The 27,492-nt window shown below is 58.0% G+C and overlaps 2 protein-coding genes across 4 annotated transcripts in view; one reads left to right on the forward strand and one right to left on the reverse strand.

Annotated features, from left to right (window-relative positions):
• Positions 1–27,492, reverse strand: part of SLC5A10 (solute carrier family 5 member 10) — a 56,378-nt gene that overhangs the window by 5,396 nt on the left and 23,490 nt on the right. Inside the window, 1 exon segment of the mRNA XM_021694485.1 lies at positions 1,987–2,094. Within this exon segment, the coding sequence (XP_021550160.1) occupies positions 1,987–2,094 (108 nt within the window).
• FAM83G (family with sequence similarity 83 member G) overlaps positions 9,733–27,492 on the forward strand; it is a 28,997-nt gene continuing 11,237 nt past the window's right edge. For 2 of the 3 annotated variants that reach the window (XM_021694480.2, XM_021694482.1), the window contains exons 1-3: positions 9,733–9,811; positions 10,282–10,944; positions 23,075–23,242. In XM_021694480.2, coding sequence (XP_021550155.1) covers positions 10,423–10,944; positions 23,075–23,242 — 690 coding nt within the window. In that variant the 5' untranslated portion in view covers positions 9,733–9,811; positions 10,282–10,422. Of the gene's footprint in view, positions 9,812–10,271; positions 10,945–23,074; positions 23,243–27,492 lie in introns of those variants that run through there. The other variant, XM_021694481.2, reaches the window with a different exon arrangement.

Raw genomic sequence — 27,492 nt, forward strand, 5'->3', positions numbered from 1 at the left:
ATTATTAACGCGTTTGACAGAGGAGGAAGTAGGAGCTCCTAGCGGGAGGAGAGGTGCCCAGGGACTCACAGCGGCCAGCGGCAAAACTCTGGGGTGGGGCGGGGACAGGAAGGCCTAGGGCAGGACCCTCTGCTTAGAGGTCACAACCTGGGCAGGGCGCGGTGGCCTGTGTGTGGCCGGCCCCAGGAGCCACAGGGGGGGCCCCTTTCTTGTTGGCTCTGTGGAAAAGGAGATGCAGTTCCCCAGGGGAGAGAGAAAAATCTACCCAGGGATTGGCTGAAAACGAGGGAGGGGTCCCCATCGAGGTGGACGAGGCTCTGCTTTGCAAAGCCTTCTGGGAGTCGTGGGCTTGAGAGGGGCTGAGGGTGGGGAGCCTGGAGAGACGGAAGGATGCTCAATTTCCAACTCAGTGCTGTGTGGCGTCAGGCTGGTCAGCTCCCCTCTCTGGGCCTCGGTCTGATTCTGTCTCCAAGGCCTCTTACACCTTTTCTTCAAGTGTCTAAGCACCTCCCCTCCATCTCTGCCGATTGTCTGTCTGTCCTCTACCCCCTGCCCTAGTTTAAACCTGACTGATGGCCCCCCCTCCCCTGAGGGCTCAGCCTCCCTGGTGCTATTTTTGCCTGGCCCTTGGTTCTGTGTCTGACTTGCTGTGTGACTTCCAGGCATCCCATGGCCCTCTCTGTTCAGTTATCACGATGACAGGGCTGGGGCCCAAAGAAAAGTGAGTTAGATCACGGTTTTCCCTCAAACATTTCTCCATCCTGTTTCTCTTGCTCAGGGAGGTGGAATTAACTTGGGGCTTATTCTCCACCCATTTTTCAGACAGGGAGCTCAAGGCCTAGAGAGCGGTTATGGCCCAACAATGGCTGGGTAGCTCGGGGGCTTAGCGAGCTACCCCCGCCCCCCAGAACAGAAGAGAAAGGTGAGGCCCAGAGGTGGGAACCCACAGCGAGGCCAAGCCTTGCGCCAGGCAGGGTCCCAACATTATTATGTTTAATCCCAGCAACAACACACCGAGGGGTGGGTAGGTGTCATTATCTGGAATTTACAAATGAGGACACTGAAGCTCCCAGCAGGGAAATGACATGCCCCAAATATCTCAGCCAGCAAGTGGCAGAGCTGAGATTTGATCCCAGGTCTGTGAACTCACCCTGGGCCTCCACACCCCGGGAGGGTGGAGGCTTCTATAGGAGAAGCCACGGGGAGGGAGGGAGACACTCAGGGTCTGAGAATCTGGAGGTGAAACCAGGCTGCAGAGGGTCTCAGAAGGCTATCTCCTCTTTTTGCTCTGCTGGGACAAGAAATGTGGGAAAGGCCAAAACCTGCCCCCATGTTCTACCTGTTGGGGGAGGCAGGAGGCGTGGGGCTCATGGGGGCCCGAGCTCCTGATCCCAGCGGAGTCGGCAGTGGGTTGGAGCAGGACAGACCGGGGTCTGTGGCTCAGCCACTCTGTCACCATGGAGAAGTCACTTTCCCCGCTCGGTGCCTCAGTTTCCCTATCTGTAAAGCGGGGCTAACAACTACCTCATAGCCGGAAGTGGGAAGCAGTTTGACCTCTGTCAAGGGATGGCACAGCACAGGGGAAGAGGACAAGCTCTGGAGGCAAATTATCCGGGTTGAGAACCCAGCTCTGGGGCTCATTGGCCATGTGACTTTGGGCAGGTCTCCTCAACCTCTCTGGGTCTCAGTTTCCCCATCTTTAAAATGGGGGTGATAATATCAGCACTTAGGGTTCTTGGAATGATGGAAGGTAGTCCCATGCAAAGTCCTTGGAATCCTGCGCGGCCCATGGTGGGGCGGGGGGGGGGGGGCATGTGAGTATTTTCCAGTATTATTACCTTCCTCTCTTTCCTGATGAGTGAACATCCCACTTGGATGTCACACTGGACCCAAAGTGGCCTCCACAGCCCCCGGTGCCCCTCGCCCTCACCAGTCCCACACGAGGTTCCACCCCTCACCCTGCCAGGACCCCACCCAGAGTCTCACCGATGGGCATCAGTTCCATGACCAGCTTGGGGTAGGCGATGTTGGAGCATCCGATCTCAGCCCCGCAGGCCCGAAGGCACTCAGACGGCACCACGCAGCCCACGTCATCTGCGTCAGAGGGATGCCCAGTATATCCCAGCTGCTCCACCCCGCCCTTCGGACAGCCGTGAGCACCTGAGGGTGGGCCAGCCCCCGGCCCAGCCCTGCTCTGTCACCTCCTCTGACCAGGAGCTATGTGGTCCTGGGTCACGAGGAGGGGGCTGGCCTCAGAACTATTCTGGCCCCTAAAGCCTTAACTTTTTTCCTGCCTGGTGTCCTCCGTCATAATGTCTTCTCCCTCTCCCAGGCCAGGCCAGGGGGCTCACCTGCTCACCCACGTGAGCAGTCCACTGTTAGAAGCCATCTGGGGCGCTGGTCTCTCTCACCCCCCTTCTGCCCCCACCCCTTCTCCCCAGAGGGGCAAATGCAGGCTAGAGGGACACCTTCCCCCACCCCTGGGCTCAGAGCTTTAGGCCGGGTCCTGTCCCCCTGACCCCCCCACCTGGAGCCATCTCCAGCAGCTCCTGGAGGACCCTTAAAACACAGGGGAGCCAGATCACACCCTGGTCAGAACTCTCCAGTAGTTCTGCTGTCCACAAGACTCTCCAGTCATCGAGACGCCGGGCTCCTCCAGTCGTGTCCCTTTCCTTGCCGCCCCCCCACCCTGCTCCAGCCACAGGGGCCTCGCCGTCACCTGAGGCCTTCCCCACCAGCCCCTCTGCCCACGCCTTCCCAGGAGGACTGGCTCAGAAGTGGCGCCCCGCAGCAGGAGGGGGGCACACTGCTCATCTGTGGACTGAATGGACTGAGCCCTGCATCCGGGCCTCCCTAGCAAGCTGCCCCAGCAGAACCCTGTTGGGGGGGTGGGCAGGAAGCACGGCACCTCACTCCCAGAGCTTGCCCACGGCAGCCGGGCTCCCCAGCACAGTGTGGGGAACACTGGTCAACCCCATGTTCTCGGGCTCCTCCCATGAAATACTCTCTCCACGCCCCGTGGGCTGCCCGTGTCCCTTGGGATTTTCAGCAGGGGGCCCACAGCGTGCATAGCTGATGGTGGGGGAAGTTCAGAAACAGATGCCACCGACCAGCGCTCCAGGGGGAAGGGAGGCCAGTGTGGGCGCTTACATTTCAATCCGGCAGCAGGCATCGGCGTTCCCCAGCCACGGTGCTCCCCTTGCAGACCAGGCACTCCTGAGTTAACCACTGTCCCCTCCAAATGCCCCTTCTGAAAAGTCCCTCCATGGATGCCCAACCCATGGCAGGTGGGTCTCAGAACCCTTCCTCCAGGCTAGCAGGGCTGGGGCAGCATCCCCCCATCCTCAATGACCTGGCATCCCGGGTCTCTAGCCCAGCCCCTCTCTGGAGCTCCAGAGCCCCCTAGCCCCATGGCTTTTCCTGCCACATCCCTGCCTGCTTCACTTGGCTCCCTGCCCTGCTCCTGGGCACCAGCCCCTCCCCGCCTCCCTTCCATCCTCCCCATCCTTGCCAAATTACACCTCTGCTCACACTACTTACTTCTCAGGAGGCCTCCCCCCACCCGCCCCCACACACACATACACACTGCTGGAGTCCCTAGCTTCCGGGGGGGGTGGTGGTGGTGGAATCCTTTCTGTGGCCTTTCAGGTCCTTGTCAACTGGTCCCAGATCCTCCCATCCAGTGTGCATGCATCAGCCGCCCGGACCTGCTGGTGTTTTCTCATACACACCCAGCACTTTGCCGCCTCCGGGCCTTCACAGACGAGGTCCCCTCCTCCCAGGACTCCATCCTACCCTTGTTTACCTCCTGCTCCCTGGCCCATTGCAAAGGGCTGGTCCTCTGAGGCTTTCTCTGACTCCCTCTGCCCTCCCCCCAACCCTAAGCTGGCAAAGCAGCTTCCTCTCAAAGGCTCCTATGGCCGAGGATTGAATCATGATAGTTTGTATGCATATTTTACCTCCCCTACCAGACTGGGAGCTCCCCCAGGGCGGACACTGGGTTTGAATCATCTCCAGGTCCCGGGTATCACTCGGTGTAGGGCTGGGCCCAGAAAAGAGATCCTGCGAACATTTGTGAATGAATCAGTGAGTAATGGAGTGAATGGTTGTCAAGAAGGAGGCAAGGCACAGGAGGAGAGGAGGAGGAGAAAGGATGCCAGAAAACAGTCCTGACGAAGTTCAGGCAATGTTTGATCCAGCTGCAGGCCAGCGGTGCGCAGATGAGAACTTGGGACCACAAAGGGCATGACTGGCCTGGGACACACAGTTGGACCCAGGACAAAGCCCCAGGCCCCATGGCAGGACTTCGGGGTGGCGGGGCACTGGGGTCCAGCATACAGAAGGCAGGTGATTGGGCCCCTGCTGACAGGTTCTGGGCCTGAACTGGCCTGCTCTGGTGCCCGGACCCAGCCCTCCTGGGAGAGACAGGTGAGGAGTCACAGCCACATAATGGCTCAGAAAGCCCGAGTCAGGAGATTCTGGCCAAGTTTATTCAGCCCATTCCAGGCTGTGGGCATGGGCCTCCGCCTCTGGGCACCACTGGCTCACTTGCCTGAGTTTGTGCTGAACAGCAAGAAAGAACAACCTCTCCTTTATGACAGCGGCAGAGGTGCGCCATTAAAGTCCCCTGAATGTGCCACACTCAGGATGGCAAGGGCCAGCGGGGGGGAGGGGGGGCTTCTGAGTTGGCCAGGGAGCCAGCTTCTGTGGGCCTAGGAGCTCCCCAGCTGGGATCTACTTTTGCATTGGCACCTCCGTCCAGCCAGGGCCCACACCAGAAGCCTGGGAGCTGCCCCTCTCCTTGTCTCCCACGTCCTCCCTCCCTGTGGCCGATACCAAGTCCAGCCACTGGGCTTGGTGACCAGGTGAACTGCACCACCTCCTTACTGCACCGCCTTGCCCCCTCTAACCCACCCTCCCTGCATGCAGCAGAGGGAACTTCTAAAAACACCATTTCTGTCCACCATCCTTCCTGCTCACACACTTCTGTGACTCTCCATCCCCTGCAGGAGGGATCACAAGCCTCTAAATGTGCCATTCATGGCCCCTTACCCTCTTAGCCACACCTCTGGGCCTCTGTGTTTGCTGTTCCCTCTCTCTGGAATACCCTTCCCTCTTTCAGAAACTCAGGGAATTCATATGGATTCATACTTTCAACCTATGGATGTCTGTGCAGGCTTTGGGCAATATCCTCATGGCACAAATAACTCTGTGACCCGTGACAGCCCCTGCCAGTGTCTGTTGATGGACTGAATGACCCTTTCCCAAGGAGGCCACTGGACATAAGACCAGGAGGGCTAATCAAGTTGCTCCCCACTCCCTAACCAGGCCTGGCCCATCCCAGGGAGACAGTCCAGATGTGAATGTTGCAATAAGGAGCAGGAGAAAAGCACAAAGTTGGGATAGTTGGACCTGAGTTTAAGTCCAACTATCCCAACGCTCTACTGTATGATCCTGGGTGATTATTTAAGGTCTCTGAGGCTGTTTCTTCCCCTGTAAAGTCCTTCTGGGGGACATCCAGAGGCCAAAACTCAACCTCAACCTAAATGTCACACCTGACACAAAAATTAATTCAAAATAGATCACAGATTTAAACGTAATATGTAAAAACTATCAAACTTTTAGGGAGAAAATAGTAGATCAAGACCTAGCGCTAGGCAAAGAGTTCTTAGACTTGACAACGAAAGCACTACCCATAAAAGAGAAAATGGATAGAGTAGACCTCATCAAAATTAAAAGTTCAGTGTGAGACACCTGTGAAAAGGATGAAAAGAAAAGTTACAGAACAAAATCAGTAAAGTTGCAGGATACACAATCAATATACAAAGATCAGTCATGTTTCTATACACTAACAATGAACCATCAGAAAGAGTAATTAAGAAAACAATCCCATTCATGATGGCATCAAAAATAACTAAATATCTAGGAATAAATTTAACCAAGGAGGTGAAAGACCCGTACACTGAAAATTATAAGACACTGATGAAAGAAGTTGAAGATGACACAAATAAATGGAAAGATATACCATGTTCATGGATTAGAAGAATTCATGTTAAAATGTCCATACCACCAAAAGCCATCTGCAGATTCAGTGCAGTCCCTATCAAAATTCCAATAGCATTTTTCACACAAATAGAAAAAAACAATCCTAAAAATTTGTATAGAACCACAAAAGACCCCAAATAGCCAAAGCAATCTTAAGAAAGAAGAGAAAAACTGGAGACATCACTCTCCCCGATTTCAAACTGTATTACAAAGCTATGGTAATCAAAACAATACAGTATTGGCACAAAAACAGACATATAGATCAATACAACACAATAGAGACCACAGAAATAAACCCACACATATATAGTCGATTAATTTATGACAAAGGAGTCAAGAATATACAGTGGGGAAAGGACAGTCTCTTCAATAAATGGTGTTGGGAAAATGAGACAGCTACATGCAAAAGAATGAAACTGGACTACTACCTCAAACCATACGTAAAAACCAACTCAAAATGGACTAAGGATTTGAATGTAAAACTCCTAGAAGAAAACATGGGGGGGAAGCTCCTTGACATTGATCTTGGCAATTTTTTTTTTTATTTGACACCGAAAGAAAGAAAAAAACCCAAATGGGACTACAACAGATTAAAAAGCTTCTGCACAGCAAAGGAAACCATCAACAAAATGAGAAGGCAACCTATGGATTAGGAAGAATATTTGTAAGCCATAGATCTGATAAGGGGTTAATAGCCAAAATATATAAAGAATTCGTAGAACTCAACAGCAACCCCCCCACAAAAAACAAAATCCATTTAAAAAGTGGGCAGAAGATCTGAATAGACATTTTTCCAAAGGAGACATACAAATGGCCAACGGGTGCATGAAAAAGTGCTCAACATCACTAGTCATTGGGGCTATGCAAACCAAAACCACAATGAAATATCACCTCACACCTGTTAGAATGGCTATCATCAAAAAGACAAGAGATCACGTGTGTTGGCAAAGATGTAGAGAAAAGGGAATCCTTTTGCGTGCGTAGGTGTGCTACTGGTAGGAACATATATCAGTGCAGGTACTATGAAAAACGGTATGGAGATTTCTCAAAGAACTAAAAATAGAACTACCATTTGATCCAGCAATGCCACATCTGAGTATATATCTTAAGGAAATGAAATCATTACCTTGAAGAGATATCTGTACTCCATGTTCATTGAAGCATTAGTCACAGCAGCCAAGACATGGAAATAACCTCAATGGTCCATCAACAGATGAATGGATAAAGATGTGGCATACACACACACACACACACACACACGCAGAAATATTATTCAGCCCTGAGAAAGAAGAAAATCCTACCATTTGTGACAACACTGGTGGACCTTGAGGGCATTATGCTAAGTGAAGTAAGTCAGAGAGAGAAAGACAAATACTATATGATCTCACTTATAAGTGGAATCCAAAAAAGCTGAAGTCAGAAAAAGAGAGTAGAATGATAGGGCTGTGGGGTGGAAGAAAAGGGGCGATATTAGTTAAAGGGTACAAACTTCCAATTATAAGATGAATAAATTCTGGAGATCTAACGTACAGCACAGTGATTATAGTTAATGATATTGTATTTTATATTAAAAAAAAAAGTTACAGACCAGCAGAAAATATGTGCAGACCATAGACCTGACAAAGACCTTGTATTTAGAATATATAAAGAGCAGGGAACCCTGCTGGCTCAGTTGGTTAGGCTTCTGACTCTTGGTTTTAGCTCAGGTCATGATCTTGGGGTCATGGGATAGAGCCCCATGTCGGGCTCCATGCTGGGTGTGGAGCCTGCTTGAGATTCTCTCTGTCTCTCTCCCTCTGCTCCTCCCCCCCACCCTTCCCCTCCCCCACTCACACTCTCACTCACTCTCTTTCTCTCTTAAAAAAAAAAAGTATAAAGAGCTCTCAAAACTCAACAGGAAAAACCAAACAATCCACTTAGAAAATGGGCAAAACACATGAACAGGAATTTCACTGAAGAGGTCAGACAGCTGGCAAATAAGCACATGAAAATATGTTCTATATCATTAGTCATTAGGAAAATGCAAATTAACACCATAGGAAGAGGTTATTACACACCTATCAGCGTGGCTAAAATAAAAAAATTGTGACAACATAAAATGTTGGCAAGGATGTGGAGAAACTGGATTGCTCATATGTTATTGGTAGGAATGTAAAATATACATAATACAACATATATACAAATGAATATGTATAATATGCATATGAATGTTCATAGCAGCTAAATTCATAATAGCCCCAAACTGGAAACAACCCATTGTCCCTCAACAGGAGAGATGGTTGAACAGACTCTGGTCCCCGCATGCCATGAATACTAGCCAGCAACAGAAACAAACAAGCTACGGATACGCACGATGACCTGGATGACTTGCCAGAGAATTATGCTGAGTGGGAGAAAAAGCTAATCCCTGAAGGTTATATGCTATACTTCCCATTTATATAACATCTTGAAATAACAACATTGCAGAGATGGAGAACAGATTTCGTGGTTGACAGGGGTTAGGGATGGAGATGTGGGTAGCGAGGGAGGTTTCAGCCACACAAATCTACACATGCGGTAAAGTTGCATACACACACACACACACACACGAACACTTGTAAACTGGTGAAATCTGAACAAGTTCTGGATTGCACTGATGTCAATTTTCTGGTTATTGTATTATTGTACTAGAGTTCTACAAGATGATACCATGGGGAGAAACTGAGAGAAGGATCCCTGTGACCTCTCTGTTGGTGTGTTGTTGTTGCTGTTTTTAACAACTTCCTGTGCATCTGTAAATACGGTCAGGTAACTGCAAGGTTGGAGGGCTTCATGCCTTTCAGCCCCGAGAGCCAGGATTCCCTTCATGAGCCCCAGGGCCTACGTGCAGTCATAAGAGCAAAAGGAGAAGCTGAGGCCCGTAAACTCTTGTTCTGGGTCCTTGGTGGCAGTGAAGCTATATAAATCAGGCTTCAGGACCCCAAAAGCAGTGCTGGCCCCCTGGGACCGCCTGCCTCTTCTCTGTGGCTGAGTGGGGTGGAGAAGATGGGGGTGTGTGCGCAAGAGTTGGGCCTGACTCCAGCCCACAGCAGCCCTCTCTGGCTCTCCCAATCCCAGGGTTCAGGAGGGCGCTTCTCATCATGTGGGACCAGTCCTGGGGGGTTACCCCTCCCAGCAGGGAGCAGGGCTAGGGACTAAGAACTGGGTATCTATCTGCTCTCTGCACACCAGGCTCTGTAAAGGCTCCATCCTGAGTATGGGTCAGACAGTGCCCTATCCTTGCCTTGGGGCCTCCCAGTCCAGTACCCCAATTCTACTTCCACAACCCGACAGCTGGGTATCTGCACAGACTTCCCGTCCCACCTGGGAAACGATACTGGTAGGGTTGGACTAAGTTTACCAACAGGCCCCGCGGTCAGGGCGAGGGGCGGTGCAAAGGTTGTTGACTTGCTGTGTGTTCTCAGTAAGAACACTGTCCCTCTCTGGGCTGCAATGTTCCAGGAGCTGTTGGACTTTGGTCCCTGGGCTTTCCAGAATTCGGCCACCCCGGCACGGGAAGCAGCAGAAGAAACGCGGCGCACGGCCACCCCGCGCCAATGTCCCTCGGGGGTTGGCGGGGGTGGTGAATCAGCTTCCGGCCCCGCCCCCAGGGCGGCACGTGACCGCAGGTGGCGGCGGCGGGGTGGGCGGGGCGGCATTAGTCACCAGCCCGTAGCCGCCGCGGGTGCGCTTCGCTCCGCCAGCGCGGCTTTCCTTGCCGGCTGTGCCCCGCGCCCGCGCCCGCCCGGTAAGCGAGTCCCGGGCCGCGGCCCCGGATCCCGGGCCCGCCAGCCGCGCTTCCCCGAGCCTCCTCCGGGCAGCCCTCTCGGGTTGCGGGGTCGTGGCGCCCTCAGATTTTAAGACCCCCGCGCCCTTCCCGGAAGCTGTCGGAATGCGGGGCGCCGCCGAGCTGGTCTAGCGGCCATCCGAGTTGTGCGCTGCCACCCCCACTCTTGGAAACTTCTGGGAAGTTCCCTGCCTGCCCTGGTTCCTCCCAGAAGTTGCCTAGGACTTTAGGCAGCCCCACAGTTCCTCCGGGATGCGGGTCCCCCACCCCCCGCCGGCCCCTACTGAGAGAGGCACACCGCGCCCAGGCGTGGGTCCCGCCCCGCCATCTCGCCCACTGCCGCCCCACCCCCGCCCTGTCGCCCTGTCGCCCCTCCCCGGTCCCGCCTGCACCCTGCCCTGACCTCTGCGTTCACTTGGCCTCTCCCGCAGGCTCCCTCTGGGCAGAGCTGCTGAGGCACAGGTGGAGCCCCAAAGTGCGCCCTGCCGAAGTCGGGCCGGAGTTCGGAGCCCGACCTTGCCGAGTGCTCTGTCGCCCGCCCACCCGGCCACAGGCGTCGGGGCAGTGGCAACATGGCCTTCTCCCAGGTGCAGTGTCTGGACGACAACCACGTCAACTGGCGCTCCAGTGAGTCCAAGCCCGAGTTCTTCTACAGCGAGGAGCAGCGGCTGGCCCTGGAGGCCCTGGTGGCCCGCGGCAGGGAGGCTTTCTATGAGGTGCTGAATCGGGAGAACATTCGGGACTTCCTGTCGGAACTGGAGCTCAGGCGCATCCTGGAGACCATTGAGGTGTATGACCCAGGCTCCGAGGATCCGAGGGGTGCCAGCCGGCCCCGGGGTCCTGAGGACAATGGCGTTGGCGACAGCGAGGAGGCCAGCAGGGCGGGTGGGGACCCCACTGAGGCCGAGCCACTGCCCTCTCTGGAGTACTGGCCCCAGAAGTCGGACCGATCCATCCCCCAGCTGGACCTGGGCTGGCCTGACACCATTGCCTACCGTGGTGTGACCCGGGCCAGTGTCTATATGCAGCCCCCCATCGATGGGCAGGCCCACATCAAAGAGGTGGTGCGAAAGATGATCAGCCAGGCCCAGAAGGTGAGCCAGCTGCTGGGGGGGGGTGGTCCCCCCGAGGGGAAGCCGGTCCCCAGCATCTCTGCCAATTCAGCGCGCGTTCACTCACAGCACCAATACGGAGACCGAAACACCGTCCCCCCGTGGTTCTCTTTGCTGCCTCCTCCCCTGCCCTCCTGGGATTCCTCAGTGTCTTTGCACAGGGATAGGGTACCTGGGTCCTCTGGCGGGTGACCATGGGCTGCCCCATCTCAAAGGGCCTTTGTGCATTGTTGGGGGGCGGTGCGCATTCTGATTTCCCCAGACCCGGCAGGCAAGCAGTTTCTCCAGAAGAAAGTGCTGTGATGGGGTGGGGCAGGGAGGAATCTCGGGGTTTTCTCTCACTTACTGTCCCTTGACAGGACTCTGATTCATTCCTGCGAAGCAGGAAGCTCTCACGCACGCCGTGAAACACTGTTGTTGCTTTTCTTGGGTGGTGGAGAGAGTCTGGAGTGGTGGAGGAGGCACGGAGACTAAAAAGTAGCCTGGGTCCATCTGAGGCTGGCCTGGAGGTCCAAGTTCAAATGTGTCTATTTCCTGGCTGCGCTGGGCAGCAGAGAGTGACTTGCTCACCCTCTCTGAGCCTCTTTGTGAGCTTTGTAATGCAGAATCTTCCCAGGCTGGGATGTAGGGGGCGGGGATGGTCCTTGGGTGGAAGCGCAGTGAAGTCAGCTGAGGGTTGCCCACCTGGGTCGAATTCTGCCAGTGAAAAGACCCCAAGGGTTGCTTCTTCTCTACCCCGGCCGCGATGGGCAGCATCCCTGGTGTGGGTAGTCATTCTCAGCCGACACACTGACGCACATCCTGAGAAGGGGTGCTCACCACATGCCGAGCCAGGCCATGAGCTGGTGCGTCTTCCTGCCGAGGGGAAGTGCCTTCCCGTGGTTTCAGAGCACATCGCGAGCTGATTGATAAAGCCTGCCCAAGCGAGCTGTGCTGAGAAAGATTCTGAGACCAGGTCTGAGCTCAGTAGAGGGTGGTGAGTGATTAGCAACGTCTGTGCTGGTGGAGGTATTTCTAGCAGAGTCTAACCCTTTGCCAGGCCCAGAGCAGGGCAGCAGATCGTACGAGCCCAGAATGCTGGCTTTGGGGACCATCCTGGCTGACAGGGCCTGGGGAAACTCTTAGGCCGAGAAACCAGAAGTGGGTCAGGAGCTGACAAGGTGGCCATGGGTTAGGTTTCTAGAAAGGTGGAGTGCCTGTCCCCTGAGGGGGCTGGCAGAGTCGGAGAGCCTGTGTCTCGGAGCCTGGCTCTCAGCCTGATCCCAGGCAGCTTTGGGGTTTGGGTTTCTGGTGTGTAAAGTGGAGGTGAGGACGGAGCTGCGTCTTTGGCTGTTGTGAAGATGGAATCAGGTGACCGGAGTGAGGAAGAGTTGCAGGAAGAGGAGGGAAAGTGGGAGGAGGAAGGGGCCTTCGTAGCCCTTGGGCTGAATAATCCGCCCCACAGCTGCTAGGGGGTAGGCAGGTGCAGCTGACGTCATGTCTGACTTGAGGTCGTGGAACCCAGTCCTCTGGGAAGGCCTGTTGGGATCCCATGGCCCCTTTTTTAAAAATGGGGAAACTGAGGCCCTGACCTGCTGTGCCAGGGTTCTGCCTCCTCCACCCGTCTCCTCCCCACCAGGAGTAGGAAGGAGACTGGCACCAGATCCCTGCTCGGCATGGGAACAGCCAGCAAGTCTAATCTGCCCCAGACAGGAAGACTGATGGCCTGGCCCAGTGATGGGGCCAGATAGGGGCACCCAGGGCCAGGCTGGGCAGCAGGGCATCCTCCCCACGTGTCTGTGGCCAGGGCTGAGACCCAGCCACCCCATGCAGTCCCATGGGCCTCTTGTAACTTCATTTGCTCCCCACAAAAGCCCCACCAGGCTGTTGGCGTCGCCTGTCTAAGGTGACATGGCAGGGTGAGGTCCATCTCGGGTTGGAACCCCGGTCTGTGTGGTACCACCGTCGGCGGGGCCCCCTGACCAGCTGGCATTGCCGCCTGACCCCTCTGAGAATGGGGGCCCACTGCTGAGACTGCCTGCTACTCTCGGACCCAGCAGGAGGATCTGGGGTCTTTCAGATGAGAGCACGGAGAAGAGGGACTTGTTCACACCCCCAGCGCCATGGTGAGCCACGCCCCTGCTTTCCATCCTTTGTGCTTCCCTGTCACATCCATCCAGGGACCCGAGGCCAGCTTGGTGTGTGGGGGGGGGGGCGGGCGTAATGACACTAGCTACTGGTTTTTGAGCGCGAAGCACTTCATAATTTCAGCTAGTGGGATCTGCCCATTTTCCAGATGTAGAAACTGAGGCCCGACTGGTTCGTCCCTGCCGATGTCACCTAGCTAGTTCTTGGGTGGCGGGGTGGGGACCAGGCCTGTGTTGTCCTTAGACTCCAGGACGGGTCCCCTGCCCATCCTGGCCTTGACAGAACACGGTGACAGGCAGGGCAGGGAGGGGCAGCTCGGCCACGCGGCCTGCAACCCTCCCATCTGCCCTGCTCCTGCGGCTTCCCAGGCTCCAGCGCTGGGCCAAGCCGCTGACGGATGCTGACGGCGGATGCTGACGAGGTGCTTTGCCTGGCCTGCCCGCCTGCCGCCCCCGGGAGCTCTGCCTGCCTTCTCTCTCCCCGTGAATCACCTCTTTACCTTCACCCCCGTGTCCTCCCCCACCCCCCCAGCAGCAATGTGAGAAGAACACTCCCCCCTCCCCAGGCCTGGGATGGGGGGCCCGCTGTCCGGTTGCTTGGCCCGAACACTGACCCCCTGCCCACCGGGGCACCTGGGCTGGGGCTGCTGGTGCTGACTCAGGGCGGCCCGGCCCACCTCTTCCTCCTCCTCTGCCTGGCCCGTTGGCACGGCAGGCAGACCCTGGGGCAGGGAAATGACACAGCATACACTCAGCCCGTCCCAGCGTGGCCGCCAGGGAGAGGCTGTGTTCCCGGCGAGGCTGCTGAACTCCCCCCTTTCCCAAAACACTAGAACGAAACTAGGGGGCCACAGTACAAGGAGCCCAGAGTCCCTGCTCTTCCTCCACTGCTGGGGGACCCGGGACGAGCCCCAGCTCTTCTCGGAGCCCCAGTCATCTCATCTATAGAATGGGTACGGGCATTGAAGATTGGGTCCTGGGTCTAACTGAACTGGCTATACGGCGCTGAGCAGGCAGCCTGTGCTCTGTGAGCTGTCTTCCAGCCCCAGTGGGCTCTAAGTGTCTGAGACAGAGCCCCCCCTCCTCCCCGGGACCAGTGATTTACCTGGGGAAAAACCTGCTTCGGGGTTCCAACTGCATACCAGAGGTCGGGCCTGTAGCATCATGCCTAGGAGGGATGAGCCCCAGCCTTGCTTGACTGCAGCCTCCGAAAGAGAGGGGTGAGGCTGGGCTGGGTCCTGGAGGGGGCTGCGGTGGGGGGGGGGTGCCCCCAGCAGGCCCCTAGTGGGATCCCTTCGCCAACCCCAGACAGTCCGGGGAAGCTCCCAGGGGCAGGGGTGAATCGTGTGCAGGTGAGGACACTGAGGGAGTACGAGGGAGAGTGAGTGTGCAAGGCTGGACTAGAACCCACTTCTCGTGCCTGCTGGGTCCGGGCTTGGGAACGGAGACCCAGAGAGGTTCAGTTTCTTGCCTCGGGCTACGCAGCAGCAAGAGACTGGAACCAGGTTTCCCGATGCCTGATTAATCGCACAGTCTTTCCTGTCAGCCCCCTGCCTTCACACACTGATGTCCTGGCTCACGGCTTGGCTCCCGGAGAATAAAAGCAGCTTGATGAGGCGCTCATTAAATGCCAGGTATATGCCAGGTGCTGAGCGGGCACTTTACCTACACTGGAACCCTCCCAGCGACTGCATAAAGGACACATTGCCTCCTCGGTGCGGATGAGGAACCCGAGGCTTGGTGCAGCTCAGAGACGGCAGACGTCTTGGAGGAACTGGGCCCAGAACTTAGTCTGCAGGCTCTGAGCCTCTTGTCCCCAGGGGAAGCGGCATCTTGGCTGGACTCTCTGGGCCCTGCCCCTAATGGGAGCATTGGTGCCTGGTTGCTGCCCCCAGCTTGACTCAGGACAGTAAAAGCCCTTTCATGAGGCTGCTTGTCCCCATCAGGCTCCCAAACACTGGGCTCTCCCGAGGAGGGGAGGGGGCGCGGTGGGGGGGGCTGGTAGAAGTATGACCACACCGGGACTGGGGAGAACAGGGCGACCGGAGGCTGAGACCCCTGCACGTTCCTCTGGAGCAGGAGGGAGGGCTCTCACTTGCCCTGAGCTCAGTGGCACCGAGGCTGTCCTCTAGAGGCCCCAGGGATGGCCCATTGCGCTGTTCCCAAAGTGCATGTGGCGTGCGCTGGACCCTGGAAGGAGCAGGGGCCGGGCCCAGGCTCAGGCCGAGAAGTGACGGAGGTGCATCCTGCCTGCTCCAGCAATTCCCAGCCCAGGCCCAGGGCCGTCGCCTGCCAGGTGGGGAACGATCTGATAACATAATCCCAGGTGTCAGCTCCATCCTCTCCAAAGGCTTCCTACCCGACGGCGTTTGCATCTAATTGAGAGTTTGAGGAGAGCCAGGAGCAGCTCTGCCAGGAAGGAGGGCCAGCACCTCGGGGCCTGGCGCATGCTGCCAGCCTCCTGCAGCCTCCTGCAGCCAACCTCCCTCCAGGGACCCTGTTGTGTTCATGTCCCAGATGAGGATACTGAGGTTAGGGCGCTAAGAGCGGGCCAGGGCCTGCTGGCCTTCACCTGAGGGTCTCTGGTCTGGCGGGCCTGCATGGCACTCCTGGTCTCCCGGGTTCGTCAGGCTCATCCTGAGGCTGAGAGTCCTCCCGGCTGGGCCAGCAGAAAGGGGCCGGTCCTCTCACAGTCCCCTGGTTCTCCTGTCCGGCTCAGCCACCCCCTTGCTGCGTAGCCTTGGGCCTCAGTTTCTTCATCTGCAAAATGGGGATTGGACACTTGTCTTGCAACAGTAACAGTGGTGAGCACCCATGAGCTCCTGAGTGATCCGAGGATGCTGAGTGCGGGGCAGGGCCGCCCCTCCACTCCAGGACCCTGCCCCACATCCTGGCAGGCTCTGGCCTGCCTCCTTTGTGGCTCTGGGTGCTCTCCAGGCTTAGGTGTCTTCCCAGGCTACAGGCAGTGCAGGGCGGTGGGAAGAGGGACTTCCAGACCACGCAGACCCATGGCCAAGCCTCAGCTCTGCTGTTACCTTGCCGTGCTGCCCCAGGATGGTCCCTTCGCCCCCTCACCCTCCGTTCCTGCCCCCTCGCTGCCACGGTGTTGCCGATACCCGGCTCAAAGTTGCGGAGAGAGTGCAGTGTGGTGTCTGCCACCGAGCCGGCGTTTCGTAAATGCGAGTTCTCTCCTCTCTTCCTTCATCCTCCCCTCTCTCCTGACAGCCTCACTCTGGGAATAGTCTGGGTTGCAAAGTGGTGAGCTCCCCGTCCTGGAGGAGTTCAAGCAGGGGCTTGCTGGAATGCAGTAGAGACAAGTGGGCATCAGGTGGCCCAGGGGCGTCAGGCCTTCTCTGGCTTGCTGCGTGACCTTGGGCAAGCCCTTTCCAGGCCAGTCTTCCTGGGGGATTAGGCTGCTCAATGACACCACAGCTTCTGTCCCTCCTGGACCCTGGGGAAACTGAGGTTTTACAGGCTTTCGAATTTTCCGATTTGAAAATCCTCAGCTGGTGCCATTCACTGATGACTGTGTGGGGGTCCGGTTGGCTGGACCTTATGCCTGCAGGCCTGGAAGTTCGTAGGGGAAGGGGGCGAGGCCTGTCCCCCCGGCTCATCCACAGGCACAGCCCCTGACAGCCCTCCCCGACGCTCTGCAGGGCCTCTTTCCCTTGCAGCTTTGCTGAGCCTTGGTGAGGGGGCCAATGTCTATCTGGGGAAGGCTGGAGACTCACGGCAGGGCCCACGCTGCTGGGCTGGGCTGGGCTGGGCCGCTGGACAGAGGGCTCTGGGCGTGACCAGTATGCGCCTCTTGACCCCATCCTGCTGCAGCCGTTTGGCACTCAGGAGGCCCGAGCCTCCTTTAATTGGCCTTAATGAGGCTTCTGTTTTAATAGTCCAGAGGGTGGGGAAAGCGCCAGGGTTGATGAATGTCAGAAGGGAGAGACTCAGGTTATCCATTGCGCCCCCCCATGTTACCGAGAAGGGAAGCTGAGGCTGTGCCCTGGGCCACCCTGGGAAGGAGTGGAAGAGCCAGGAGGCCCTGGGGCATTTACCTTCCAGGCAGAGCTGATGATCAAGAGTCTGTTTCAGGACCCAGGGTGGGCTCTGGGGGTCAGCGGGTGGACTCAGCTAGGATGTACACAGGATTCCCCTACCAAGGGAAGAGCCCTAAGCAAGAGGCCTCTGCCACCAGCTGACCGTGCGGCTCTGGGACAGGGACTCCCTCTCTGGAAAATGGGAGTGGTCACTGCTGCCCATCCTTAGTCCCTGGAAAAGGGACACCTGCGTGAGTGTCAGAAAGCTGGCCTGGTTATCCTGACCCTGGCTGGGGTCAGCAGGTGTGATGACCTATGCAGACTCCCTCCCTGGGAGGCAGGACCAGGCTGTTCCTTCGGGGACAGGCCTTTGTAAGCCAGAAGATGGGCAGACTGGTTTGGAGAGTGTCAGAAGTCAGGAGCAATGCCCCCCACGGTGGGGCCAGGGGCTCCTAGGAGTTCTCCCCAGTGCGTGGAGAACCTTCTAGGCCTTTCAGTCTCCTTAATCCTGCTGGCACCAGGGGACGGAAGGGGTGTAGGGCCATGTCGAGGACATGGGAGACGGGGACACTGCAGCCAGGAGGCAGGGGTGTGGGGGTATGTGGTGGGGGCAGGTAGGGGAGTAACTCTGCCCTTCCAGTCAGGGAGGGGGGCCTGTGCCTCCACCAGGGAGACAACTGTAGTCCTCTGGAGTCTCAGTCCCTCCATGTGTACGCGGGGCTGGTAATCACTTCTCTGTACGGGGTCTGCCCAGGGATGCATTCTCTCAGCATCTGTAGGTCTGAAAAAGTCCTTATTTCGGTTTTGGTTTGGAAAGCTATTTTCCTGGGGCAGAGAACTCTAGGGTAACTGTTTTTGCGTTTAGTGCCTTAAAGATGTTGCTCCCGTGTTCCCCGGCTTGCGGTGATTCTGCGGAGAAGCCTACTTATCTCTGTTCCTCATTATGTGAAGGTCTTTTTCTCTCTGGCTGCTTTTCAGATGTGATTTTGATGTCCCTCAGTGAGGTTTTCTTCCTGTCTCTTCTGCCTGGAACTCACTGAACTTCTGCGACCGTGGATGGATAGTTTTCTTGAAATGTGGAAAAATGATGGACATTATTTTTTCATTTTTCTGTCTTCCCCACCCCTTCTCCACCTCGGCACCTTTTGAGACTCCAGTTATGTGTATCCTAGATCCTCTACGTGGACCACCCCCCCCATTCACTGATGCTCTGAGCCGATCCTGGTTTGTCAGTCCCTTTCCATGGGTCATTTTGGATCATTTCTACTGATGTGTCTTCAAGTTTACTCATCTTTTCTTCTATGGTGTCTAATCTGGTATTCATCCCATCCAGTGTATTTTTCATCTTCATTGTTGACTAGTTTCACATCTCGAGGTTCAGTTTGGTGTTTTTTAAGCTTTATTAGGTGGGACCAGAGCAGATTTAGCCCAGGGTCAGAGTTGGACCGTGGACCACATGTTATCACGGCAGAGTTGAGTGTGTTAGAGCCATGTGGCCTGCAAAGCCTGAAGTATTTACCACGTGGCCTTTACAGAAAGTTTGTTGGCCTCTGGTCTAGGGCTTATTTGCCCACTACTCAGGTAATACCCTTCTGAGGACTCTCCCGCAGGCCCTGAGTTTTAGGGGGGTCTGCACTGTAGCCAGGGGGGGGGGTGGGGGGATTGTAAATGACTCCTAAATCCTGTGTGAGCACCGGTGACCGTTCCAGCTGCCTTTTCCCAGCAGTTTTGTCTCAGCCTGGATGGTCTCCTCCGTGCACGTGATGCTCAGTCACCAGCTGAAGGCTCAAGGGGACACCCTGTGTAGGTGTCTGGTGTTCGCTCCCTGTAGCCCTCTCTCCTCCATTCTGAAAATTCTGGCAACTGTGCTCTGAGCACACCCTGTCTCCTCGACTCAGGGAGACTGCCAGACTCGGAGGTAGCTGAGGCGATCCTGGGGCTGATCTCATCTGTGCAGGTGGGCATTTTACCACCCCCTGAGGAGACTAAAGCTCTTGCCCGAGGTCACGCGTCTTCCCAGGACACTCTGCAGCCCATGCCAGCCCATGGACACCCCCGGGTGTCCATCGGGGCCTTAGTGGGACAGACCCAGAGCTCTGAGGTTCTCTTCACCTCCGACACTTTGCAGGTGGTGACACGAGGCCCACAGAGGGTCAGGGACTTGTGTGCTTGCAGTGCCCTGTTTCCGTGGCTGCTTCTGGGCTGCAGGGTGGATGGGGCTCGTCTGTCTCCCCTGTCTGCTCTGGAGCACTTTGAAGGGAGAGACCAGAGCTGCCTCCCTCTGAGCCTCCTCCACGCAGCTCCATGGCCAGGGAGGGTGGGGAAAGTGTTAGAGAGGGAGCTCCAGGTGGGAACCTGCTGGACTCTGACCTGGCTCTCAGAGTCCAGGCCTTCAGGAGACGGCATGCCACTCGGTCAGTTTGCTGCAGCATTTCCAGAAATGCAGACGTGGTGCATGCCCGAATGGCAGGGAGCAGCTGGGAGCGTGGCTCAGACGCTGCCCCCCCTTTGTTCAAGTCCCCCCAGTAACCACCTGAACAATGAAAGTGCTCGTGCTGGGGGCATGGGAGGCCGTGCCAAAGATTGGATGGGGAGGGCGTGGGAAAAGGAGGTGTGGGGAACCACTGGAGGGACGTATTTTGGGAGCTTGCATATACCGCCGCCCCCTGCCCCCCAGAGAGGCCAGGGGTCATTTGGGTCTAAAGCGCGCTCAAGCCCAGTGTCTGTATTGAGCCTGCCATGTTCCCCTCTGCTCTAGCCTCACCCACTTCTATACCACGTGGCTGGCCCCCGTCTGGGGCACGGCCATCCTCCGGCTCCCCCTAGGTATCATCCAGACCCCACTGCGCTGCCCTTTGGGGCTGAGAACCGGCATGGTTGTCACAGGTGTCTGGCCCCTCCTGGTTCTGTGCCTTTCTTCAAGCAAGGACTTTCCCATCGGTAAGACGCACGGGGACCCCTGGAGACCTTCCTTCCCTTGGGAGCCGGCCTGTGCATTCTGTGCCGGTTCTGTATTGGGCTGGCACTGCCCCATTGGTTCCCCAGCGACGCCCAGCCTGGGATACAGGATGCGCATGTGCCTGCCGACCCCACCCCCTGGCAACTGGGCAGTTGGTCCGATGCTCACACGGACACACTGGTTCCTGTGGTCATGAGGTGCGAGCTTCAAAGCGGGGACCCAGGCCACCTGCCTCTTGCCCAGTGTAGTCTCTTAACACACGGCGGGGCAAGGGTAGTCTCCAGACTCCAGCCTCCCCTTCATTGCCTGCACGGCTTTGGCCCTGGCCTTGCCCGGGACCCCTGCGGGGTCTGTGCGAGCTGGGGCTGCAGGGGGCAGCTGCTGTACGCCTCCAGGTGGGGCCGGCAGCTTTGGGCTCCGGCCACGACGTGCGGGCGGGAGAGACCATAGCAGTGAGCCAGGCTGACAGCCCCGTTGGGCAGATGCCGAAACCAAGGGCCCGAGAGGGGCCGTGGCTTGTCCCGGGCTTCCCTCATTCCCGCGACTCAGACCATTTGGTCACATTCTCAGTTGACAGCAGCCCCCCGAGGCCCGCCGTAGACCAGGCCCCACGCTGGCTCCGAATGGGGGCTCTGCCCTGGATGAAGTCACAGTGTCACGGGCCAGCTGGGCCACCCAAGATAATTAGGCAAGGGAGTGAATCCCTCCATGCCTCAGTTTCCTCATCTGTGAAATGGGAGCAGCGCCGCTGCCTCACTGCGTGTTTGAGGACTGAACGTTACACCATCCTGCAGCACGAGACCCGGGTTCCAGCTTTGCACGTCCGGCCCCAGCTCTCCCATGTACAGAATGGGGAACAGCATGCACGATGGCGGGGGGGCTTCCAAGAAACCTCTGTGGCTCAGACTGGACAAGCTGTGGGGTCCTCCATGGGGAGCACCCGGCCCCCTCCCCCAGCCCAGGCCCAGGGCAAGTCCCCATCTGCCACGGCAGGCGGGGCCTGGAAGCGGGCCTGACCAATCTGGTGGGGGATGGCAGTGACAAGGGAGCAAGGGGTGATGTGATGTCTGCCTCCAAGGAGAAACGTGTCGGCTGCGCCCTTTCCGGGGTGGCGCGTGAAGCTGTTTGCCTCCAGGAGCGCCTTATCCAAGGGGTTCCCAGGGCTGGCTCTGGGGCTGGGGGGGCCCAGGTGAGGAAGTCCCCACTACCACCCCACCCACCTCAAGGTCTCACATTCAACTGGTGAAATCTAAGGCCATCGTGAGCCCACCCAGCCATCCTTGTGTCTCATCTGTCCCCTCAGCCACCTCCTTGCTAAGCGATCTCTGGCCTTTCCTTAAACACCTCCTGGGATGGGGAGCTCATTCCCTATCAAGACCCCTGCCTCACTCTGGGTCAGAAAGCGCCTCCTCAACTGGCCCCAACATCTGCCTCTGTTGGCTTCCCCTTGCTTGTCCTAGCCCCTGCCTGGCCTGTAGCCGCGCCCTCTGCCCCACCTGAAACAGCCCTTCAGAGACCCAAAGCCAGCGAGCGGTTGTCCCCCAGAGAATGGAGTGAATCCTGGGCCTCAGCCATGATGGAGCCCGGCTGGTCCTGCAGCTCCCCTGCCCCCATTGGACCACAAAGAGAGCTGGGCCCGGAGAAGCTAGGTGTCTTTGCTCAGGGTCACACAGATCGTGTCCTGGGCAGGGCAGGGCAGGGAGGAGCCCACATGGGCCTGCAGAGGCCAGCTGGGTGAGCTCACCGGAGTGTGCGGACTCATCCCCAGCAGGCCCCAGTCTGCCCGTCCTTCACCCTGCGCCTACAGATCCCAGTGAGGGGAGCCTGTTGGGCCACCCTCGCGGTGGGGGTGGGGGGTGAACTTGGCTCCCTAGCTGGCCTGGGTAGGTTCTAGCCTGACCACTCCCAGCTCATTGTAAGGCCAAGTCCCTGGCCTCTTCAGTCTTCTCCAGAAGGTTCTCAGGCCCTGGACAGGGCAGTGGCACCGGTCTCGAAGGGCTGGGGGGGCTGGATGTCTGTGTTGGTTGTCCGCCTCAGGCCCAGGCCCCCCCATATGCTCCCCTTGGCTGCCCAGTTGGACGGGGCGGGGGGGACGAGAGAGAGGGCCAGAGATGGTCACTGAGCCCCAGCCGTCCCAAGCATCTGCTGACTACCCCCAAGGCAGGTGAGCTCATCCCAACCACCCTGTTCTTCTCCTCTGCCTGTCACTGCCCACGTGGGGCTAGGGCTTGGGCTGGATGCACTCTGACCTCTGGGGCCCCACCCTGAGCCAGGTCCAGGAGGCTGGAGGTCCGCTGTTGTCACATAATAGAGCACACCTGCTGGTTTGGGCTCTGTTCAGACAGACAGGAGAGGTGGTAGCGGGAAGCCTGGCCAAGTCCGCGCCAGGCAGGGACGCGCAGGTGACTTCAAGAACACCTGTACCAGCTGCTGCCCTCCTGGCTGTTGACACATCTGGTCCACCTCGGCATCTCAGGGTGGCTGGTGGCAGGTGAAGGTGTGGGCTGCTCGGGCTCGGGAATGCAAGCCAGGAAGGGACCAAAACGGGGCGCCCCCGTGCCGAGCCCTGATACCCACGAGGAAGGCAGGCTGCCCCGCGGGCTGGCCCCAGCACACTCCCAACCTCAGGATGCAGACCCTGCCTGGCTCCCAGGCATTCTCTCTTCCCTCCACGGGCCTCACGGGCCAGGACGGGGCTTTGTTTTCTGTTGTCTTGTACTACAGAGACAGAGGGCCTGCCGAATGTGCTTCTCCAGGCCCGCGGCTCCAGGAAGTCCAGTCTGGGCCACCGATGGAGAATCTTGAACCCTAGAACTTTGGGACCAGAGAGGCCCCCAGCCCATCGCTGCCCAGTCCCAGTGCTGAGGCTGGGGGTGGGGCAGGGCTAGCAGGGGCGCCCAGAGAGGGCGGTGGGTGTGGAGGGCTGTGCGTTCTGCCGAGCACCAGTCCCCGCTGCCTTGCCACCCAAAGCCCTGGTCTCTTCCTGCTCGCAGGTGATAGCCGTGGTCATGGACATGTTCACCGACGTGGACATCTTCAAGGACCTGCTGGACGCCGGCTTCAAGAGGAAGGTGGCTGTGTACATCATCGTGGACGAGAGTAATGTCAAGTACTTCCTGCACATGTGTGAGCGGGCCCACATGCACCTGGGGCACCTCAAGGTGAGCTGGCTGGTCCGGAATGACCGAGCGGTCATTCGGTGGGTCCACAAACACTTGCAGCACCTGCCTCCTAGGGATGGAGCCCTATGCTGGGCACAGAGAGGTCAGTCATCCTAGAACCTCCTGCCAAGCAGTCACCTGACCTCTGCCTGACCACCCAGAGGGACAGGACACCACCTCCGACCGTCAGAGATAAGATAAACGCTGGTTAAGGGCTAATCCGGTCCTGGAGCCGAGGCAAGGTGCTTTATCACGTATGATTTCCGAGCAGCCCAGGCCACGTTGATTCCCTGTCTTTGCTTGCACACCTCCAGTGACAGGGTGCTCACCACCCAGGCTCCCGCAGCTCACATCCTATCTGGAGAGCTCTGACTCCCAGGAAGTTATTTCTTGGGCTGAAGCCAGAATCTTTCTCTGTATGATGTTCTACCAGCCCCTTTTAGAATCTGGCTCTGGCAGAGGCAGCTTCCTCAGGCTGAGGTCAGGGAAGGCTTCCCTGATGGCTGCAGACTTGAAATAAATTTGAGGAGGGAGAGCAGGGTAGAAAGGGCTTTCTAGGGAAGGACACAATGGAGCAGAGGGGGAGGAATCAGGATGAACCTGGGTTCTTAGCACCGCTTTGCTGGTCCTTGAGCTCATCACTGCCTGTCTCTGGGCTCCAGGATCTCTCTGGTCCCGCAGAGGGGCAGGTGGGCCACTGTCGCTGTGCTCTTGCACTCAGCCTAAATTTGATCCCGTGTTTGGGGGCAGGAGGAGCCCTCCTTCCACCCAGCTGTCGCTCGGCCCCTGCTGTGTGCAGCACGGTCCCCAGAGAGTACGGATCAGTATGCATGACAAGAGCGAATACTTTCACAGAATTTGGCTTGGGTCGGCCCCATCCTGGGCACTTGACTGGTTAATTTGTCCAGGTGTCACTCGCTGCCAGTAAGTTAAGCATAAGGGGAGTGGGGGCCAGCACCAGAGCTGCTCCTGACCGGTCAGATTTCCTTGGGCTTCCGGCCTGTGATCTGAACACGATCACGGGAGAAGGGGCGATGCCAGGCTGGTTAACAAGGGGCTGGGCTCCTGTGCCTGTAATTTGTTGGTATTCGTCAGGTATGCCCACCCATCCCAGCTGAGCCCTTTCAAGTGGCTATGAGCTCTCTGGGCAGCAAGTCTGTGGCTGTTGGGACATTTTTATGTGGTCTCCCTGGTGGGTTGACCCCAAGCCCCACGCTCACCCCGCGTGCTGCCCGCTGTGTAATTAGCACCGAGAATGGACTCCCGGGACAGACAGCTCATGCTGAAGAGGTCCGGAGTGTAGAAAAGGCGTCTCTTGAAAGGTGACTTGCAGAAGCCTCTGCCCCGTGGGCAGCAGATCAGAGAACCTCTGGGCCCCCCCTGCCCCCCACATCCTGCCGTGAGCCCAGTGGGTGCTTTACACACGTCACGTGGCTCAGCCCCCGCATGCGTGCCTCGTGTGGGATGAAGACGCAGGGAGTGGGCTTGTCCATGCCAAGCGGGATCTGAACCTGGGACTGGCCTCACCCCTGTCTGGTGTGTCTTCTCGGTAGGGAAATCTCAAGTGTTAAGCCTGCTCAGAGCTTCCGGAGCTCCTGGGAAGTGGGAGGCAGGCAGGACTGGGCGGAGCACGTGGCCCCAGGGGCTGCTCGGCTCCCTCCCTGGGAGGTTGGTTCCTGGCCCTCACTGCCCGCCCACCTACCCTGCCCTCTGTTCCCTGGTGTGATCGGGCGGCTCAGAATCTGCTGCAGCCCCGCAGCTTCCTAGGGGCCTGGAATGCCCAAGCTGGGCCTTGAGGGCCCCCCGGCCGAGGCTCCCGCGTGACAGGTGGGGAAACTGAGGCCTCAGGGAGGCTGTGGCTCGCCCAGAGGCATTCTGCCAAGTCAGCGGCTGAGCCTGACCGCCAGAAATGAGAAGTTGGCACAGACCAGGAGGGCACGATCCTCGGTGCCTGACGCCCCTGGCTGAGGATGCACCTGCCATTGGGGCAGTCCCAGTGCTGCCCACGGAGGCTCACCGTGCTGACCCACTGTGGGACTGGGGCACGTGGCTCCACCTGCCTGAGCGTCCAGCGCCTCGTGGCCTAATAGGGTTGTTTGAGGATGAAATTAGAGGAGACAATGGTTATAAAAGCGTTCCGCGTGCTAAGTAAGGGCAGTTAGGCAGCTGCTGGCTCTAAGGAATTATAAACCCCAGGCCCCAGGCAGGGGAGGGTGCGGTATGCAGCCTCTCCCCACACTTTAGGCTGAAACGAGACCATAGCCCGAAGCAGGGGTGGGGCAGCTCGAACCAGGGGTCCCTGCTCACCACCTCCCTGCAGTGATGTGCCCAGGAGCCGGACGCCACGGAGAGTCGGGCCCCTTCATGGGAAGGAATGGGTGACCCTGACCTCCTCACTCTTGCTGTTGAGCCCGTCCCCTCCACAGCCTGGGCAGGTGGCCAGAGGCTCCTGTGAGCCCGGCCCTGGCCAAGTGTCACCTTGTCAAGGGCCTGCCTGCTTGGTCTACCTCCCTGCTCGTGGGCCGGCTGGGCCCAGGCCCGTCTCAGGAGCACTTCCTTTGCCAGTAATCCCTGGGCCCGCCCTCGGCCGCCCGCCGCCCCTGCCCAGCTCTGCAGTGACCTGCCCTCAGCTCCTACGGGCCCGGGGTAGCTTGTGCCTGGTGGGGTCATCCTTGTGACCAGGGGGGTGTCGGGCACCGGTCTGGGCAGTGCCGGGAGCCAGGCCTGAGCCCTAGGTCTGCCACCTGCACTGTGACCCTGGGCAAAGATACTGAATCTTTGTCGGCCTCAGTTTCCTTATCTGAGAAATGGGAATTTGCCCCATTTATTTGGCAGGGCTGCTCTGAAGAGTAAAAGAAGCCATGTGGGGACAGGGCAGTCAGTAATGAACTCTTCTCCCTGACCTGTCCTTCAGCCCTCCTCATGAGACCCCAGCTCTGATCTTAAGAGCTTCCCTCCTCCTTCCAGCTGTGTTCTGGCTGGGGGCCACCCTCACGCCCTCACCTCCAGGCAGCCTGCCACCCCCACCCCAGCCTCGTGCCTCCTGAGCTCTGAGTTCTGCAAACAGATGCTGCATTGCTTGGGTCAGGCCCACTCCTGCTTCCTAGGGCAGGTGGCAGGCCATGCACCAGCGCCTTCCCCGGGTATGAGGGTCCCAGCCGTCCCCAAGTACCCCAGCCTGCTGGCTTAGCTGGCCCCTGACTCCTTCAGGCAGGGAGTGTGGGAATGAGCGCCCCGTATTACAAACAGAGACCAGGCCCCGAGAAGAGGACCCGCCCTCTGGTCCCCATGGGGCCCAGCGCCACACCAGGTGACCTGGCCACATTCGGGGTGAGACTGAGGGCTGACGGATGCCCCAGAGGCAGGGGGAGCTAGGGGAATCTAGGCTGGGCCTCGAGCCTCACAGCTGACACAGGACCGAGCCTCACAGCTGAGACAGGACCGGAGCAGCGAGATGCCTGGCTGATCTGAAAAGGTAGTCGGCTTTGTGCCGCCAAACTGGAAAAACCGGCAGCCACTGGGCTAAGGCCGGACTTCTGTCTGATGAACGAGGGAACTCCAGCCACCCTGGTGAGGATGCAGGGGTGCAGCCTGCGGCTCAGGTTCCACGCCTTGGCCCCGTTCCGGCGCCCAGGGCTTCCCCCACTGCTGTCCTGCCATCTCTGATCCTGGCCTGGCTCTGTGATAGGCCTGTGCTTCTCACCAAGCGGGCTTTGCCTGGCTTGGGCCATTTGTCAACGTTCTGAGGATTTTTAATGGTTGCGACTGGGAGGGGACTATTGGCAGCTGGTGGGTAGAAGCCAGGGACACCATTAAACGGGCTGTGTGCAGTGTACAGTCCCTGCAACAGGGCATCACCTGGCCCAGAATATCAGCAGTGCCGGGGCTGAGCAACCCAGCCTGGGGGAGGAGCCAGGAGCCCCTCAGACGTCAAGGCCCTGCAGCTGGGCTGGTTCAGCACTGCCCCGTCCCCTCCTCATCCCAGCTTCATGATGGCACGGGGAGGCCAGGGTGAGTGTGGCTCCCAGGCCCCCATCACAGAGAGTGAAACAGGCCCTTTAGAGGCGAGTGGATGCTGGTTGGCTGCCCAGGACACGGGGACATGGGCTCTCTGTCCCCTGCAGTCTGCACAGCTGGCCCGATCTCGCTGTCACCAGCCAGGCTTGGTCAGGGCCTCTGGGCCTCCCGACTCCCCGCTGGGCCCAGGAGATGCCAGCAGGCCCCTGCAGAGAGCCACCACGGGACAGCTG

The sequence above is a fragment of the Neomonachus schauinslandi genome, chromosome 15 (assembly GCF_002201575.2).
Source record: "Neomonachus schauinslandi chromosome 15, ASM220157v2, whole genome shotgun sequence".
In the NCBI taxonomy this organism is placed as follows: Eukaryota; Metazoa; Chordata; class Mammalia; order Carnivora; family Phocidae; genus Neomonachus; species Neomonachus schauinslandi.